The sequence below is a fragment of the Mastigoproctus giganteus genome, chromosome 8 (genome assembly GCF_048544385.1).
Source record: "Mastigoproctus giganteus isolate SK-2022 chromosome 8, ASM4854438v1, whole genome shotgun sequence".
Taxonomy (NCBI): domain Eukaryota; kingdom Metazoa; phylum Arthropoda; class Arachnida; order Uropygi; family Thelyphonidae; genus Mastigoproctus; species Mastigoproctus giganteus.
Genome location: NC_143582.1, coordinates 216,471,570 through 216,492,494, shown reverse-complemented (window position 1 = coordinate 216,492,494; position 20,925 = coordinate 216,471,570). Strand labels below are relative to the sequence as shown.

At 34.7% G+C, this 20,925-nt stretch overlaps 1 protein-coding gene across 1 annotated transcript in view; it reads left to right on the top strand.

Moving 5' to 3' along the window:
* Nucleotides 1-20,925, top strand: part of LOC150082283 (galectin-8-like) — a 67,688-nt gene that overhangs the window by 10,267 nt on the left and 36,496 nt on the right. Inside the window, exons 2-3 of the mRNA XM_090380472.1 lie at nucleotides 1,756-1,844; nucleotides 10,998-11,208. Coding sequence (XP_090236598.1) covers nucleotides 1,756-1,844; nucleotides 10,998-11,208 — 300 coding nt within the window. The remainder of the gene's footprint in view (nucleotides 1-1,755; nucleotides 1,845-10,997; nucleotides 11,209-20,925) is intronic.

Genomic DNA, 20,925 nt, shown 5'->3' with positions numbered 1-20,925 from the left:
AACATGAATGATGTAACGTGTGCGAGTGACCTTGCAAAGAAAATCAGCATCCTAGATGCTATTCAGTGGATTTCCTCTTCAGTAAACGCAATTAGAAAACAAACTGTCGTGAACTGTTTTGTAAAGTCTGGCTTCTCAAACGCAAAAATTGAAGTTGTGAACAGCAATGTGGAGCACCAAGAAGAACAAGAACTTCAACATCTATTGATAACGTACGATACTTCAGCTACAAGTGACCCTGGCTACAAAGATATAGACTCGAACCTCACTACAGAAGATGGTGCTCTAGATATCAACGACATTATCATCGATATTTTTCAAGAAGTTCCTCATGAAGATGAAGAAATGGAAGAAGGTCATTCTGTCGAAGAACATATTAACGACGAACCACCGATGAAAATAGAAGAAGCGCTCATACAAATCAATCGTTTAAAAATGTTTTTCTCCGCTGAAGAAGATACTGAAGGAATTTCGATGGTTTCTTTACTCCAAACAAATGTTGAAAACAAAATTATCAGCCGGAAGAAGGTGCAGAAGAAAATAAGTGATTACTGTATGTATTTTTCTTAAGATAAAGTCATAATATGCATAGCACAATTGTATGTATATTATTTACAAAAATATTGTTCAAAATCTGTATATATTTTAATTTAATTTTACATTAAGCATTTAACAATTTTTCTTTTTTTTTTTTTTTTTTTTTTCTCCCTCAGACTTCTTGTTAGCGGACACTTCTCTCTAACGGACACATTTTCGTTCCCCATGGCTGTCCGTTAAAGGGAAGTTTCACTGTATTTTGAACTGCCAGCCATTGGTTGTAAGTTCTTTAGTATTTGTTTAGTATGTTCCCTATTGGAGTGATATTCAGAAAGTCTTACAATCTCTGGGAAGATAGTTGAAATCATTGACTGTGTACCATTTGGTGCCCGTTGGTATGTATTTCCAGTAGACATTAGTAATTAGTACACCAGTTAAATTCTACTAATACTTCTCCTTAATCATGACTTTGAATGTGTTATTTTCTCTAGGTTACTTTAGCACAACCTCTGCTGGGTTACTTTCATTAACCCAGCAGTGGTTGTGCTATGCCTGTCAGGTTGTAGTGTAAAAATCTTTGCATAGAAATTTTTTGGTTCAGGAGTAATGATTGAAACTTTCTTAAATGTAAATATAATTACTAGGATAGTTTTTTTAAATAAAATTTTATGGCATTTGAGTGAAAACACCTGTCAGGTATGGTGCCATCACTATTATAACTTTTTTTGTTTAGTGGCCATGCTACACCTCACAGGTGTTGTTCAAAAAAAATTTAAAATTATTTTTATTCTGAAAATTGCAGTGTCTCACGACTAAGCACCTCCAGGGAGATCTGATTGAGGTGTTTAAAGCCTTGAATGGATTGAGTATGCTGAATTAACGTTAATGGCATTTTTCCACTTGCTGAGACTACACACGAGGGGGCATAAATTCAAGCTGGTTGCAGGATAGATGTACGGAAGTTTGCCTTCAGTCAATGGGTGTTTGGCTGTTGTGGAAGTGGATGGATTGAATAAATTCAGGGAAGAACTAGACAAATTCTTGGAGGGTATGGATGGGTGAACTGTAGATTTTTTTTTTTATACCTTCTTTCTTACATCATTTGCCATTACTACTACTACTGTATTTTAATGCTGTGTTTTGTAGATGATTCTAATAATTTATTTTGATATTTTTAATGATATTTGTTTTATCTATTGTTTTCATTATTTTATTTAGTATGTTCCCTATTGGAGTGATATTCAGAATGTCTTACAATCTGGGAAGATGATTGAAATCATTGGCCATGTGCCATTTGGTGCACATTGGTATGTATTTTCAGTAGACATTAGTAATTAGTACATCAATTAAGTTTTAGTAATACTTCTCATTAATCATAATGAGAATAATCATAATTTTGAATGTGTTGGTTTTTTTTTTTTTTTTTTAGGTTACTTTCATTTACCCAGCATTAATTGTGCTATGCCTGTCAGGTGTAATGTGAAATCCTTTACATAGAAATTCTTTGGCTCAGGATTTTATAAATGACATGGTCTTGGCGCATTATAGCCTTCGTAGCTAATGCGCCAATAAAACCAAAACCAAACCAAACCATCTTTGGCTCAGGGTTAATGATTGAAACTTTCTCTACTTTCCTAAATGTTAACATAATTACTAGGATAGTTTTTTTTTTTTTTTTTTTTTTTTAAATAAAATTTTATGGTATTTGAGTGAAAACCCCTGTCAGGTGTAGGGCCTCTACTATTACAATTTTTTTTAGTGGTCATGCTACACCTTGCAGGTATTGCTCAAAAAAATATTTAAAAAAATAAAAATATATATAGTAGAATTCTAGTTATCTGATTTCCAGTTTGACAGTTGCAATGGTCAAGTGTGAGGGTACAGAGATGCCCACACTTGGAGTGGCTGTGGTTCAAGTCTGCATGACTACTAAATATGGTAATATTATTGTATTCTCTATTTTGTGACCTTATGTGGTCATCTCGAAGTATAAACAGAAAACTTTTTCAATTATCTGAAATCTTTTTTTTTTTGCAACTTACTTTTGCTTTTATTTTTTATTTTAATTCCCATTGAAGAAATTGACACATTTAATATTTAACTGTAAGAAACAAAACTATCACATGACTATAATAAAATCATGATTCCACTTATAATAAAGCATTACGAAGCATTAAATTTTCATTCCTGTTACTTCTGTATAATATTCTTACTGATATGGTGCATAAATTCTTCACTTGGTGAAACTAATTTTGGTAAGTTGAAAAAAAAGTAAAATGCTCTTTCCCACACGAAAAAAAAAATTAAATTGGTTTATTGGTCAGTCAATACAGTAATTTTACATCCTTGAGCTAAATGGTTCCGTTTACCAAATTTAAAGTAGCAGCATTTCCAAATTCTGTCATCATGGTAAAGGATGGAATCTACATCAGGGATGGACAACCTTTTTCTGCATCTTGCCACATATTATGTTGGAAATGCATCATGTGCTACCAAGGGTGGATCCAGAAACTACTGTAATTAATACCTGCCCTACTGATCTGCACTTAGTGTCACCAAATGTTTTTGCTAACTGAATAAAGGAATTTGGTACTTGTCTATTATCTCCTTGCCAGTGGTTTTGATGCCACCACTCTAGTGGTGCACCCTTTGTCACAATTAAACTTATGTAGAAACACTGATTAGGTTAGACTTAGTTATAACTTTCACTGGCAGAAGGATAAGAGACAAGTACCAGGAATTTTATGCTAAGCACTTTTAATAAAAAAATTAAAGCAATATTGTTTATAAAATAAATTTATAGATTAACAAATAAGCATTTGCCCTTACAAAATCAATGTTATGAGGAGCTTACTAACATCCCTACTTACCTGTGCTACATAAATGCTAAAAGAGGTAAATCTGAACTGTAGGTTCTCATCATATCGAAACCAAAGTCATCATTTCCATTGATAAAAGTGGAAAATAATTAAACTATGTGTTTGACTTTTGTTTCTGATTTTTGAGATCAATTGTTATTTTATTTTTTTTTTTAACGTTGGTTGTATGCCATTTATAAGAACTGTGCCTGTCATGCATGCCACAAGTTGGCCACTCCTGATCTGCACTGAGTGATCACTGAATTATGACCACCCCTATGAAAACTGAATGCAACCCATTGACCACGTGAGGTACGAGAGTGCAGAGTTAGTCAACCTACATAGCATAGATAAGGTGCCAGTGGTTCAGTAGGCAGTAAAATTCCGAGTGTGATGGGAAAAAGGAAGGATTTATTGAACTTTGATAAAGGACAGATTGTGGGTGCTTGACGAGCTGGTGCCTCGATTTCTCAAATGGCTGAACTGGTGGGGTGTTGGAAAGCTGCCATAGTTAAAGTGTACCAGGATTGGCATCAAAATGGTCAAACAACGACCTGACGGCAAAACTGCAAAGGTCAGCAAAAGGTTGATGTTAGAGATGAGCACCGAGTCTGATGACTTGTACAGGCACAGCACTGTTGAAGAGTTGGTTCCCCAATACAACATGGGCCAACCTGGAACAATATCTGGCGTGACCATGCATTGCACGTATGGGCTACACCAGCTGACGACCCCTACGGCATCCTCTCCTAACCAAATTTCATCAGCATAAAACACCTGCCTGGTGAAAAGCGCATGCAAGTTGGATGTTAGAAGATTGGAAGAAGGTGTGCTGGTCGATTGAGGCACGTTATTTACTCCACACCATGGATGGTTGTGTACGGATTTGGTGTTCACAACATGAGGTTCTTCATCCATCATGCATGGTATCAAAAGTGCAGGCCAGTGGAGGCGGTTGTATGGTGTGGGGCATGTTTCACTGGCAGGAACTTGGACCACTGGTGCATGTGGAACAACGTATCAGTGGTCTCCGCTATCGTCAACTTCTTGCTGACTGTGTACACCCCGCTATGTTACACTTTTTCCCGAATGGTGATGGTGTCTTCTAAGATGACAATGCACTGAGCCATCAGGCACTTGTTGTGTAGGAATGGATTGAGGAACACAGTTCTGACTTCCAGCATTTTGATTGGGCCCCCCCCCCAGATATCATTCCCATAGAGCACTTATGGGACACTATAGAAAGGCACATCTGGCGTCTGGATACACCAATCACCTCCGTACCTGCGTTACTGACCGCATTACACACAGCTTGTTAAACCAGCAATAGCATTTACGGCATATTAACATGAAAGTTTATCCATCACAGAGATAAAAGACAAAAATTAGTGGTTAAAAAATCATAAATATATATGTACACTGGTGTTCAAAGAAAGTACATCACCTAGGAATTTCACATTTCTAACCCTTTTCGTGATGGTATGTTACATTAATGACTAGCATCACAAATAGAAATATAAACAAAATTAGTAGTTACTATTAATATATTATTTAGTTAAACTAAGTAATATTTGACAGGTGCTCTCAAAATATTCCAAAATGAGCATTTGCAACCTTTATACAACAGTTTTGGTAAACACGACAATTATGGCTTAAATGTTATCAGAAGCCCCCACTTTGTTTCAGTTTATCATTTTAAATGGAAAAAAAATGAAAAGTTCACTGGGTGCAAACTAATATTTATTTGCACTGCCTCTGGCCCTGATGACAGCAGCACACCGTCGAGGCATTGACAAGATCAATATCTGAAGATAATCAACTGATAATGCGTGGTTCCAAACAAGAATTATGAAGTTCACAAAGGGTCTTTGGTTTCTTTCTGGCAACTGCAGATTCCACACGATACCAACAAATCTCTATAGGATTCAGGTCTGGCCAGGGCTGTTTTCTGACCAGCTAACAGTTGTAATGAACCATTCTTCCAATCATTTTTTCACCTGTAACAAATGTAAATGCATTACTGTCGAACCTCTAATGCAGAAATGAAGATACAGTAACTACAGAAGTGCCTACTTACACTTTTCACCCAATGACAAGGAGCAGAGTCATCCTGAAAGAAGCAGTTGCTTGGCAGGTTGTAATGGTCTCGGATGGTTGGCAGCAATTTGCCTTCCAATATAGCCAGGTATCCATTTGCATTTATGGAACCTTTTATAAACTGCAGGTGATACGAAATGCACCCCCATATCATTTGGCTGGTATGGAATTTCACTGTAGACACCATACAGTCTGGATGGTATTCTTCACCCCGTCTACGGCGAATCGTTTGTCTCCCATCAGAGTCATGCAGGTTGAATTTCTTCTCATCTGAGGAAAAAACTGACTTCCACTGCTCGGGGATCCATTTGCCATGCTCCTTACACCAAATTAATCAGCCCTTTTTCATTTTTTATGTGAGGAGGGGCTTCTTTTTAGGATGACGGACTACAAGTCCATTTTTGAAGAGACATCTTCTGACTGTTACTGCATTTGCTACCACTCTTGTATGTTCTTCCCATTCTCTTTTCAGCTCAGGCAAAGAAGCTTTACAGTTTTTAAGGCATAAATGCTTCAAAATGCTGTCTTGTTTTGGTGTAGAGACTCGTTTGCATCTGTTTCCTTTTTTTCCTATCAGCAGAACCAGTATTCTTGAGTTTGGAAAGAGATCTACTCACTGTCGACTGACTACAAGACGCTCTATAAGCAATATGATGGGAAGAACATCCTTCCTCACATAAAGGAACAGTAGCACTCTTTCTTCGTGGCATCAACTGCACGTAGCTTGCCACCCTGACACAAGCAAGGAATGACGGCAACTCTTGCAGAGCCTGCTTATATAGCTGAAAGTAACAGCTGATGCAATATTACGTCATCACCTACACATGTCAATCTTATCTGATGCGATCTGTAAGAAATATTGCCATATACTTATGTTATTTGGACGACAATTACAATTTTAAGGGGTGATGCACTTTCTTTCTTTCTTTCTCTCCCTGTGTGTGTGTGGCAAAATAAACACTAATATCCAAATAATTTAGATAAATTCAGGACAGGACAGATTAACACTAATATCCAAATAATTTAGATAAATTCAGGACAGGACAGATTAATGCCATCAGAATTGATTGAACATTACATAAGCCTGCAAAAATACGAGATATTTATTTTAAACTATAAAGCTGTAACCATAACCAACTAAGGGCCCTAACCATCCCAGTATATAGCTAAGTCATACTAAATCTAATATTAACAAAATAAACAATCAATATTACCATAATATCGTTGCTGAATAAGGCTTATATCGAAAGGCACGTCATCGGGAATAATTTATTTATTTATTTATTTTTTTTTTTTGTCCACAATGCTTTCAATTGGAGGATACCTTTTTCCGTAATTGCATATTACAGTAGGAGCTTTGAACTTTCTTTCACTTCACACAGCAGCTTGGGTCTATCCACATTCTGTTTGCTCTGCTCCATAGTATCGGTAAAATTTTGCTTTGTTCATTTGTATTGGTTAATTTGGCTATGTTCTGTAGGTTTGGTTTGCTTTTCTATTATTATGGCATTTAACTTTAACCTTAATTCTGTATTAGAGTCCTTCGTTCTTAATCAGATTAGTACAAGTTTCTTTACACAACGAATTACCAGGAACCCTGCTAAGGGACGGGGATTTACACCCCGTGTAATTTTCTGAAGTAGTTTGCTGTCTTTACCTCTACTTTTATCTTTATGCTATCTAACTCTTGTATCTTATGTCTCAAAATCTAATAGAGTAATTCGAGGGAGATTGAGGTACTATTGCTATACTTGTTGCCTATTCTTTTCACCTAATTTTGGGCTTATGCCCTCACTATTCTTTCCTCCTGTCCATTTTGCTACGGAAACAGAAATACTTGTGTAAATATTTCATTAATGTTTAAGAGTTTGGCTATCTGTAGGGCTAGCAGTTGTATTTTGCCAGTCTGCTATTCTAATCTTTTATTACGTGTTTATATTTATTTTGGTTGTATTAGCTCTTTTAGCTACTTAAATTTAATCTTAAAGCTATTATGTATACTATATTTAGTATATATGAATATGGTAAGGCTGGCATGTAACTAGCAGAAACAGATAGCTCATGTTGTTGTTGATGATGTGCATTTCGATGTAAGCCTTATTCAGTAATGATATTATGATAATATTGATTATTATATTGATTGCTTATTTTGTTGTTGTTATTTGGTTTTAGGAGCTAAGCAACTAAGGCCATATTGCTCCGGGGATGTGCGGTGGTCATTCCCTGACCTTTCCGCTTCCTCTGTATTTGGTGATCACAGGCTCTAACCCCAGTGTAATCAAGAAGCGTGTGCTACACACTGCTGCTCCTGCCCACTTGGCTACGGAGGCGCCGTTTATTTTGTTAATATTGGATTTAGTATGGCTTAGCTACATATTGGGACAGTTAGGGCCGTTAGTTGATTATGGTTACAGCTTTATAGTTTGAAATATATATATATATAGTAGTAACAGTTAAGAAACAAAATAAGCAGAAAAAGGAAAATAACAAAAGTTAAAGTATGTCTAATGCTCCAAAAAGTGGAGTGCAGCAGTAAAGGAAGCAAAAGGATATAAATAATGTGTGGTTTGTAGAATAAATAGTGTCTGTGAAAATGGAAATGAAAAGTACACATGGTGCCTGAACTAAGAGAAGTTTAAGGGATAGTAGAAAATAGAAGTGAAGTAGTGGTTAAACAGGTGAAAAAATTTGAAAAACCTAGTACAAAAATGAACTGGGACTGAGGAAAAAAAAAAAACATGGGAATATATAAGTAAATAATACTTATTAAACTAAATAATAATTATTAATACTTATATTAATAATACACTGTATTATTAATATAAGTATATGGGAGGGCAATTTTAGCAAGTGGTTGAATCAGGGGATGGCAAATATGCAAAATTTGAGTATAGTAGATGAAAATATGATACGTAGCCAGGAGATCAACAGGGGACTACTCCTGACCATGTATCAGGCACTGCGTTTCCAAATTTGTTTGTAGTATTAGAAAAAGGGGGACAAATATGTGGCCTTTTATCATAATACTAGTAGACAAGGTAGTCCCTACGCAGTGTAAAAATGTAAATTAAAATAAATACAAATTTACAAAAGTGTAATGTGAAATATAATACAAATGTATGTGAAGTGTGGAAGGGGTGAAAGGTAATGAAAAAGTGTAGAATGTTGAATTTCCTGGCCAGATTTTGCATATTTGCCATCCCCTGATTCTTGCTAAAATTGCCCTCCCAAATCTGAATATAGTGTATTATTAATATAAGTATTAATAATTATTATTTAGTTAATAAGTATTATTTACTTATATATTCCTTTGTTTTGTTTTTTTTTGTTTGTTTTTTCCTCTGTCATAGTTCATTTTTTGTACTAAGTTTTTTTCAAATTCTTTCATCTGTTTAACCACTACTTCACTTCTACTTTCTACTATCCCCTAAACTTCTCTTAGTTCAGGCACCATGTGTACTTTTCATTTCCATTTTCACAGACACTTTATTTATTCTACAAACCACACATTATTTATATATATATATAATATTGATAAAAATAATAGGATTTAATAACATTACTGAACGACTAAGCAAGCAAGAAAAAGTATTAAATTATTAAACTGGGTTGTGGAACCGGGGCACTACTAGTTATAGTTGGTGCCTCTGTAGCCAGGTGGGCAGGAGCAGCAGTGCATAGCACACGCTTCTTGATTAGACCGGGGTTCGAGCCCATGATCACCAAATACGGAGGATGCAGAAAGGTCAGGGAATGACTACCGCATGTCCCTGGAGCAATATGGCCTTAGTTGCTAATGCTCCTAAATAAAAAAAAAAGTAAAAAAGTTAGTAGAAATACCTGGCAACCATAATGAAATATAGGCAAATGTTTATTTTCAGTGTATTGGGTAGGAGTGCTGACCTGTCAATTGTAATTACCATGGAAAAAATTGAGAAAGCCAGCAAAGTGAAAGCAGAAAACCTGAAATTAAATTAGATTAACATAAAAATAATGATAATAACGATGGTACCTAAAGTATTGGGTTCTAGGGCTTTCTTCATCAGAGGGTCGGCAAACAAAACCATAGGAGCCACCATAATAAGCAGGGTCTCTGTTTCTGTTATTATTATTATTAGTCATATGGTGCAAAGAAGCCTGAGGCTTATGCTGCACCAGCCAAAAAAAAAAAAAAAAAAAAAAGAGTTACCCTGAGAGAGAGAGAGCTAAAAGGAAATCACCAAGAAAGAGAAGAATGGTGATATCCAGCTCAGCTCAGGACCCTGGGTATGCCAAGCCCATACTCACCAGATGTGAGCCCTTGGGGATACGATGTATACATGCGAAACGTATACGTCATAGCCAACCCGACAGAGGCCAAAAAGGAAGGAATAAAATTCAAACATAAATAAATATATAAGTATAAAATAGAGTTGAAAAGCTAAAATAATGCCAATTAAATACTAGTTAAAGGAAAAAATGAATGAAAGTTTTAATTCAGAAAGAAGACAAAATACAGTATGATAAACAAAGTAACTTTAGATAACAGAATAAAGTGAGGTTAATGCCAACTTACTGTTTGCTTAGACCAGAATCGGTGAAGTTAGCTACATGTGGTGATTACAGAGCAACATCGGAGACCCAAAGATGAAGGCCAATAGTTCTCTGTACAGTATATTTATATCAGTTGAAGTAACCCTGAGTGGTGGTGGGGGGGGGGAGAAGAAGATGTGAAATCATCAAAGTGAACTGTACCCGTGTGACGGGGAAGTAAGCAATTAAACAAATGAGGCAAAGGGAGAATCAATGACTAACAAGGTAGTGTAGAAAAGGCACTAAACTTTAAGAAGAAAAAAGGAACAATAGCAGAGGAATAGCATCTCGATATTGCTTTCGACTGGCCTAGTCGCGCACGAGAAATAAGTTGTAGTTATTAAGGACAGTAGAAAGCAATTGGAAGAAGGGGAATATAGTTGTCTGGGGTTGCTAAACCCTTGCCATGGTCTGTCCCTGGACGGAAGCCTGGACAAATGCCTTATGTTTCGGTCAGTATAAAGAAAGTAATGATGGTTACCACTAGCCACATCCTGATTACATTGGTGGTAAACTACCCCAGGATACTCAATGATTTGAAGCCTTCTTAAAGATTTGTATTTTTCTTTTCAGTTAAATTTTACTGTATTGAGTAATCCATGTTTGTGTTTCATTAAGTGGTTTGTGTGTGTGAAATATATTTTAATATGTTAATAATTTAACAAAATATATTGGTGTATATATAATACATTTTGTATACAAGTAATTAATGAAATGTTAATTGTCTAAATTTTTTGTTTTTCTAGTAATATTTGTACTAATTAAAAACAGTTGTCCTTATTTAAAATGTTTAATTTGAAATTCATTCAAATATAGCTCTGAATGCTTTTTGGAGTGAAAGTAGTTTGCTAGCCTTATTCTTATTGTTTTTTGAACAAAATTTTTATTGTAATTTCAGCTTTTTTAACTTTCTTCATAACTGGTTTCATATAGGTTTGAAGTAAATTTGGCATCAGACTTCGAAAAGGAAAGTACCACAGTTGATTTACCATTGCATATTAGTATTCGATTTAATCAAAGGGTTGTGGTGTGCAACACTCGTACAGCTCAACAATGGGGTACAGAAGAACGACATAGTGTGTTTCCTTTTTCTACTGGCAAGGACTTCAGCATACTGATCCTTGCAGAGGAGAAATCATATATGGTAACTTTGTTAATGTGTATTTTAAATTACTATTGTTGTAAGTATTTCACACAAAGCATTACAAGTAAATGATTAAAGCTCTGAATACTCCCTTATTGCTTTTAATGTAACTGAAATTGGGAAGATAGATTATGCAGTTTCCCCATTATATTCATCATTGTACATTTATTTTCCCTCCCCCTTAAACAGATAAATTTCTGGATAATAATTTTATGAGATAAGTAATCATTGATAATTGTAATAAGATAAAATCTTATCAGCCTAGTGGTCACATGAGATTGTAGTAGTTTTTGTGTGAGACTGTGGTTCAAGTTTGCATCTCCACTAAATTTGAATAAAATTAACAATTGTATTCATTCTCAAAATGATTAGTTATAAACTTCTCTGGTCTGGTCTGGAAACAACGTGAATTTCAGTGGACCAAAAAATGTGAAGTTTGAATTATGTGGGTTCAAGTTAACTGATCTTTACTGCAGATATGATATCATTATATCATGATTGATATTAGCAGTGTACTCAGATAGTGCATGGGTGAGGAAAAGCTGTTTTTAAGTATAACTTTTAAATTACTATAAGTGAGTAATTTTTTTTTTTTTTTAATTTTTTTACAATATGAGTCATTTATTCTCTGACCTCTACAGTTCATTCACCAACCATTACAGTGATAGATCCTGATTCTCTTTCCAAAGTGGGCTAGTCTCCCAAAATATTTATGCATCCCAACGTGAAAAATGTTTTACATATTGATATGTATGTTGCAAATAAAGTAACAGGTAGTGAATAATCAGCAGTAATCAATAATACGTTAATGGTTGGTGAATGAGCTGTAGAAATGAGAGAATCATTCATTCTATAACCTTTGCAGCTCATTCACTACTTTGATAGATCATAATTCTCTTTCCGAAATGGGCCAGTCTCTTAAAATATTTATGGATTCTGACATTAAAAATATTTTACCCTCTGATGTGCATGCATTGTATATGGCAAATAAAGTGACAGCAGTTTGCATAATGTTGCCATTAGTTATGCAGTGGAACCCCCAATTCTCCGTGCCCTGATCAACCATTCTGGAGAGGTTATCAGGGAAACAAACTTTACCGAATAAAACCAAACCCAAAGCTGTGGCTCTCCAGCTTCCAGAAAAGCGGGTGAGAAGAAATAGTTTTAGGAAGGGTAAAGATCGGGCATACTCACCTCACTCACCTGTATCTATTAATGAATGACAGTGCTCCCCAATACACATCATGTCATGTATAACTGACTGTTCATCATTTATTAGTGGACTGTCTCTACCTTCTCAATATCCACTCGACCACCTTTAAATCATTTGCTAATGCACAGCCATCACTAACATTATTACAGAATCTTGGGAGATGATCCTAATAAGAAAGAACTGTTTACTTTCCTAAATCATATAGGAATATATCATAAAATATAATAGTTATTACAATAAAGTTCGTACTTCATATTAACCATTATAAAAAGACACAATATGGCTCTAGCAGCCTTTGTGTCGTTAAATTCCACAGCAACAACAATCTGATCAACCAGTCATTTTATTATCCATACTTGTTTTGTTTTGTTTATTTATTTTATTTTTTTTTATCATTTTTATCTTGAAAGCATTATAATTTTTATTTTTTTTTTCTTCGAAGCTAGTGGATTGTTGAATGTTGACTTGTCATAAACAGTAGAGATTGTTTTTATTTGTATTTATAAAATAAACATACCATGGGTCCATAATCTGCAAACTTCTCTCTACATTGCATACAAATATTTTTATTGAATCAACAGTAAAATGTCACACTGTTTTTCCACCCTTTACAGATGTTTTTATTATGAAATGTCAACCATATGAGAATTTATCATTTTATATTTATAAAATTAGAAATGGTGTGTGCAAAAAAAATTTGAATAAGAGGGGAAAAAAAAGCTAATATTGAATTACATACATAGATAAATTTCTCTTGTGGGTAAGTGTATATACAGCACTGTACATACAAATCATGCATTTGCATTTCCTGTGAATGAAGTGATTAATTTATTTTTTAGCTGATTATATATGCCTCTGTTGTATATTAATTGTGAATTTCCTGTGAATAAGGTTTTTTATTATTTTTTTTTTCTGACATCCCACTCCCTGTTATTAGCAGATAATCAAGTTTCATTGTAGTTACAGTGCAATGACAGTCACATCACCAGTTTTGTAATGTCAAGAAAAGGCCAAGGATTAACAAATTAACCACCATGAATACTAGTCATATCTCTGCCTTTTCAGTTCAACAGGCCATGAGACTTGCATACCATATCATATTCTGTTTATTCATTTAACTTCTGTGAGACATCAGTCAATTCTCACTGTACATTGTATCATATAAGGCGCCTCCATAGCCAGGTGGGCAGGAGCAGCAGTGCATAGTACACGCTTCTTGATTAGACCGGGGTTCGAGCCCGTCACCACCAAATACGGAGGATGCGGAAAGGTCAGAGAATGACCACCACATATCCCCGGAGCAATATGGCCTTAGTTGCTAATGCTCCTAAAAAACAAACAAACAACAACAGTGTATCATATAAAGGTTTCAAGTTGGTGTCCTGGGGAACCCAAATATGGTTTTATCTTGCAGTTATGTGAACCTGTCTAATAGATAATTAGGCTGCTTTATTGAACATCCCTTATTATATTTTAGGAAAAAATTATATTAATGGTTTCAAAAATAGAGGAATGCACATATAATGAAGCATATTTCAAAATAAGGAACAACCTTATTTTGAAATACCTTACATAACAAATTTAAAATTGTAAAATTTATAAAAGTATTTATACTCCAAACTGAATATTCAAATTTTGGTCATGTGCATATAAATACTTTTGCTTTGAAAAATGAAAATGGTGTTACCTCAATCAATGTTCTTATAAAAGAAAGTCCACATATTACTACTTTTTAGGTTTGTGCCAATCACAAAAATCGCAACAAACAATATATTTCAGGACTGTCGATCAGTTTACACTCTGAGATGTTGCTTACAACACTTGCAATGCATTTTAACATTTAAATGTTTCAATTTGATGGCCCAAGGAATTAAAAGAATACTTCACACTGTAATTACACTTTTTCTTCATGAGTTGACATAATTACTATTTTTACTACAGCATGCAACTTCACTAGCTCATATCAAATGGAGAAAGAAAGGCATAATGTAAATGAGCAGTTAAAGACAAGATATGAGACATATTGTGTCTTACGGCCAGAAGTGACTTTTTTAAAATTTAGATTACAGTTGAACCTCTTGACACATGGTATGTATCTCACAAAAAAAACTTAAGACAAAAGTAATTTTTTCTATATTTGTCATGTGAGTGGATAAGTACAAACTTTAGGCACCATAATAAAAAAAAAAAAAAGTTGGTGGTTCCATAAATCAATTCTTTCCTTAATTTTACAGTTGTTAATGTGTTAATAATGCTAAAACCAGTTTAATATTTATGTCATTTGAAAAGAAATGGTGCATATTATTTTTGAAGATTTATTCCAGAGCAGTCTGATGATGGGTCACACCACCTGCTTCAAAGTATTTTGCCTCACTGCTTCAGTGTTCAAGAAGAGAGGTTGCTTCATCATACTCCCCACTTTACAGATTAGTTGAACTTGATATAAAAAGCACAGGATATAAATATTTTAATTTTTCATTACCTTTAAATTTTCTTTAAGTGGATTTTTCCAAACTGTCTAATTCCATTGATTAATGGGTTTATTACTTTCTCTTTATGCTGATGACAAAAAATATAAACAGTTTATAATTTGTAGACTAACAGCAAGACAAACTAACTAGGCGCCTCCGTAGCCAGGTGGGAAGGAGCAGCAGTGCGTAGCACACGCTTCTTGATTAGACTGAGGTTCAAGCCCGTCACCACCAAATACGGAGGATGCGGAAAGGTCAGGAAATGACCACCGCATATGGAGCAATATGGCCTTAGTTGCTAATGCTCCTAAAAACCAAAATAACAACAACAAACTAACTGTATGGTATTTAGTCTGCCTTGCCAAATATTTTCTGCACTCAGCAATGTTTGAAGTAGTTAATTTTTTTTTTTTTTTTTTTTTATCTCTGTCTTTATGCTAATAATAACATATGAGGTGCTACCCAAAATGTATTTGGACTCACCCTGGGTTTTATTTGCCACCGTCACCTTTGAAGTATTCCCCTTGAGAGCATAAACACCAATCCCATTGCTTCTCCCATGATTTGAATGTGTCCTGGAAGTCCTTCATCATAGTGTTCAGCACCGCCTGTGAATAGGTTTGATTTTTCCTCTACGCCAGTGGTTTTCAACCGGGGTGCCGCGGCATCCTAAGGTGCTGTGTATTTTGGGTTTAAGTTACTTATTATTTTTTAAAATTTATATGTTTATTTCATTATAAAAGGGTGTACAGTATCTTTTTAATTTTGTGGTGATCTATAATTGATGTTTATTTAGTACCTCTATATAAAGAATAAAATTATTGTATACTGTATATATATAATTTGTATTGTGAAATGTAATTTTTATAATTATATTATTGTAGTAATAACTATCATATAACATATTTTTTAATATTACACAGACACACAGAATCAGATCTAACAGGCAGAAAATTGAGTAGGAGTGCTGCAAAATAAAATAAATTACTTAGGGGTGCCATTATTAAAAAAAGGTTGAAAACCACTGCTCTTCGCTGCCAAATCTTCAACCCTTCAGCTTGATTTTCATTCTTGGGAAGAGGAAGAAGTCTCAGGAGGCTAAGTCTGGAGAACAAGGGGGTGGGGGACGATTGTCATGCTGTTGGATGCCAAAAACTGTGCCACAGCGAGAGATGTGTAGGCTGGTGCATTGTCATGATGGACCCAGTTCTTTGTGTGCCACTTCTCTGGACATTTCCTCCTGATGGCTTCCCTTAACTGCCTCAGGACCTCGCAGTAGAACTTTGTGTTGACAGTCTGGCCAGGAGGGACAAATTCCCTATGGATAATCCCATCAATGCCCAAAAAACAGATCAGTGTGGACTTCACATTGCTCCTCACTTGTAGGGCTTTCTTCAGGCTGGGCAAAGATGGGCTCTTCCACTGATTGTTGCATGGTTTCTGGGTCATACCCATATACCCAACTCGCGTCACAAGTGATGACCGTAGAAAGGAAGTTTTGATCACTCCTGGCCCATTCTTGAAGATCTAACTTCCTTGCGCTGCTTCTTTTGGTCTTTACTCATAACTGTGGCACGAACTTGGCCGCAATCCTTCTCATGTTCAACTCTTCTAACAAAATCTGCTGATACGTGCCGTACGATAGTCCTGCAATGCCACAAACGTCGTGGATGGTCCATCTGCAGTCTTCATAGATCACCACCCAAAGTTTTGCAACATTTTCCAGGGTGGTGCTCAATGATGGACACGTAGAGCGATCATCGTCATCAACCAACATTCTACCATTTTTAAGATGGTTAAACCAGTAGTAGGTCTGCGTCTGACCTAAAGCATTGTCACCAAGAGCTTGTTTCAACTTCTTATGGGTTTATGCTGCTGTATCATTAAGAAGGCAACAAAACTTGATGCAAGCACATTGCTTGCTCACATCAGCCATCACAACAATTGCAAACTATGCAAAATGCACCGCCAAAGAACTGCGCATAAATATTCAATGACTCTATCCAGCCCGATGCCACGTGGCACACTGATTCACAAGGGATGCATGCAGTGTTATCTAGCACCACAAGTTCGTACTAGACATAGTTCCCGCACGACCTTCAAATTTCGGGAATTCGGTAGCACCTTGTATTATTGTTTATTGATTAACTGATAGCTGGATATTAGTATTTACATATTTAGTTCTCTGTGTTACAAATATGTAACATAGAGAACTAAATATGCTAGTTTTGAATAAAGCTTTAGCACATCTGGCACTTATGCTGTACAGGGTTGGTCATTGTACTAGTGTAGTGAATCATTAAATTGATTTATTATTATTATTAACAATTTGTAGGTATCTCATTCACCAGCTATCAATAAGATGGAGCAACCTGCCTGTGTATTATTGGTGTATAGGCAGAGGGATGAGGCCACCTTCTGTTCAGTTTTAAACACTTAGTATTTATCACATGAGATGCACTTGATTTATTAGTAAAACATTAAAATATTATTCAGGTCTACTTGATGTATCTACTACAACTTTTCTGTAAAGTGAGGAGTGTTCCCCATATAATTTAGTTTCCATAAAAGCTGCAATCACATGTAAATTGTTAAGGGCATCTCTGTTTATTCCTGCAAAGAAGAAAATTGACACTTCTGACTGGCAAAGATAACAGTTGTATGTGTCAGATCAGGGGTGAAATGCTTCCTCCTCTATTTTTCTAACTGAGTTTCATTTTATAATACAGAAATAATAAATTAATAATATAAAGAAAATTGTATTTCAAGTTTATATACCTAGGTATATTCAAAGCAAAATAAAATAACAAAATAATTCTAAATGGTAAAAAATACACTTAACTCTGAATATGCACAAGGTTAAATATTTTCCCAAATAATCATTTTTAAAGGTGAAGTTTCCAAACCCACTTTGATTCTATTATAATTGTTTCTCTATTTAAATAAGTAACTTTAAGAAAGAAGAAAACATTCAGTATAGATATGAATCATATCCAGGTTTGAAGGGAAAACCTTTACCTTAATGAAGTATCATGGCAGTTTTCCTTACTGTTAATTTTCATTTATTTAATTGGCCTAACCAATTTAAAAATCTTTTCAAACAAACTAATTGATTAAAGAATAATAAAATGAGAATACTATATAAATGAAAATAGTTAGCAGTACTCTTGTAGCAACTGCCCTTTTTCAAAACCTGATTATGATAGGTCCAAGCAGACTATGCCAAATTGATAACATTGCTGATATTTTTATGAGAGAACTATATGCCAACAATAAGTGAAAGAGCTGTGAACATCAAAATTACCAAAAAAAAAAATTACTTTATTTTTAGGAAAGTTAGATTGGAGAAATCAACTAAGTCAAAAATTTCTGAGTGATTCATAGAGTTGGAAGAACAATTGGAGGTAACAAACAAAGTTTATACGATGGAAGACTTTTTTTAAGCCAAAAGTGATCAAAAAGAAGATTCCAAATTAAGAAGTCTGTTAAGGAATATCATAGCAAAATTATACACAAATGCAACCTTTAAAGTAAAAGGAATCAGAATGAATAATCAGCGTTTGTGGGGTGAATGGTAATTGAGGCACCCAAAAATTCTGTCAGAAAAAATAAGTTGGGCTTGGCAGATTATAGATGGATGTGCACAGCATTGGGACTGAAGATGAAACCATGTATTTTTGCATGATGAATTTGGAGGTTGAGGTAGGTTTAGTTCTTTTTTTTTTTTTTTTTCAGGCAAGTTTGTTCCATTAGTTTGACTGTTCGTAATGCATTGATGAAATAAGAGTTGGGGGGCACATATATGAATTGATGAAATAAATTTTTAGATATAGCATACACACAACAAAATATACCCAGCTCAATATAGTATATCCTTAGTAGCAATTCCCTCATATGCACTACTCAGACTCTCCAGTCACTGCTCCCATAATAGAGACAGCACAATTTATATAGTAGCTGATGCAGATGGTTCCTGTAATAGATTTACCATTAGGTTCAGTCTAGAGAGTTATTTAATGGCTAGCCCCACAATCCATTTTAATGTTGTATCTTTGAAATGTAAGGAATATTGGATTGCACTGTGTGATGTCCATTAGCCTCAAAAGACATGATAGATGAGATAGGAAGATTCCCTGGAAACAAAACTTGGTTTTTACCACATCAAGCTTCCATTAAGCACACTGGTGATATTGCACTTGACAGTGAGAGTCATGGTAAAAAGAAAGGTGGTGAAAAGAATCTGATGCCAATGCTCCCACTCCCTCAACTGAACTTCAACTTTGACTTTTCTCCTGAGTACATTGATCAAATGTGTATATTAAAAAATAAATAAATAAATAAAATAAATGCCTTTCAGAGAAGATGCTAAAAGGTGCAAAGTCATTTTCAACTCCTTAGCCCACACAACGCACAGATCAGTCCATGAACACACATTTTTACAGACATAAATACCTACCAGTGCAATATGGTGTAAGTTTCTGATGTACCTAAAATCCTACAGCAACTTCAACGGTTTTTAACTCCATACAGCCCCTGAAGATTTTAACAGATTTGTTGCTAATTCATGGAAAGCACAAGGAGAAATGTTGTTTTTCTTTGTGAATTGCATCAGTTTGCCACATGTCTATAAAAAAAGAACCCCTTTCTCCAATGTTTGATGATAGGATTTCAAAGAAAATACAGAAACATCATCATTCATTTATATAGTAGATTGTTTTATAATTGGTATTTCTGTCATACAGAACAACAAATCAGAAACTGAAGTTTAGTATTAAAATTAGTATAACAATCCAAAGAAACAAAACTTATGTAGCACATCGACAGAGAAACTAGAGAAAGTTTCTCTAGTTTCACAGTTTTGTGTGATTTTGCATTTTTTGAAAACTGTGAACAGCTGAACATAGTAAAGTGCTCATGAACAGCTTCCATACTGCAAGATTTTGTTTCTGATCAGTTGCTGTTCTCTGTGATTAGTGTACTATGAAGTTTTCTTGTACTGTTACTATAATGCAATGTACAGAATTCACTGTCGGTGTTCATAACCCAAAGAAATACTTCCAGGAGAGAAAATTTAAAAGAAAATTTGTGTTAGTCAGATCTAGAATGTAATCTAGCCTAATTCATTACATTCATTTTTAGAAGAAAATGATTTCCAAGATGTGAACTTTCACCTTGTACAGTAATTCCCAGAACACATTAATCTTATTAATCTTTGTTAGTTTGTAGCATGAAGTAGAGACTGGGAAAAAAGACAAGTGTATTTTTGTTTGGTTACTATAATGCAATGTACAGAATTCACTGTCGGTGCACTTTAGAATATTACCATAATATTGTCTCTGTATTCTAGCTCCACTGCAGCCATAGCAGTATCTTTAGGCATGAGAAGCCAGGATCCCCTATTCTCTCTCTTTCGTCCTGTTAGTTCATTTTGGGTAGACCAGGGAGTTTCGAAGGAGCATGGTTTTGATAATTTATGAAGGAATAAACCTGTATTTCATCTTACATAATAAAATAATAATAATAATTTATTGGAAATTTAAAAAAAAACCATACATGTTAAGACTGTGTACAGAGCTCTTTACAAATTAATTTACAAATATTTATAACAAAAAAATAGTGGGGTGCCTCTCAAAGGTTCTGAGTGCCTTCAATAAAATATAGACTGCTCCTCTATAAATTGGTCCCCCTAAACAATGTCTTATTTGGAAATTTGAGGTCACTATAAAAAATTTAAGATTTCCTTTTTTAAATACATGCATGACGTAAAATAAATTAACAGAAAGTACACATAAAATGTAAGTATGGTACAGGGACATATCATTAGATTCAATAAAATGTAAGGGGAATATGAATCACAATGATTCATATATTTTAATCATTGTAACAAAGTTCAGTCATCAACAAAGGGTAAATTTCAGTTTCACTTATAATGCCTTTATTTTATAAGGTGTGTTAAAGTTGAATCCTAATACCCACATTATATCAAAGTTGAACTGTTATATGGTTATCTTACATAACTAAGTACATTTAGGC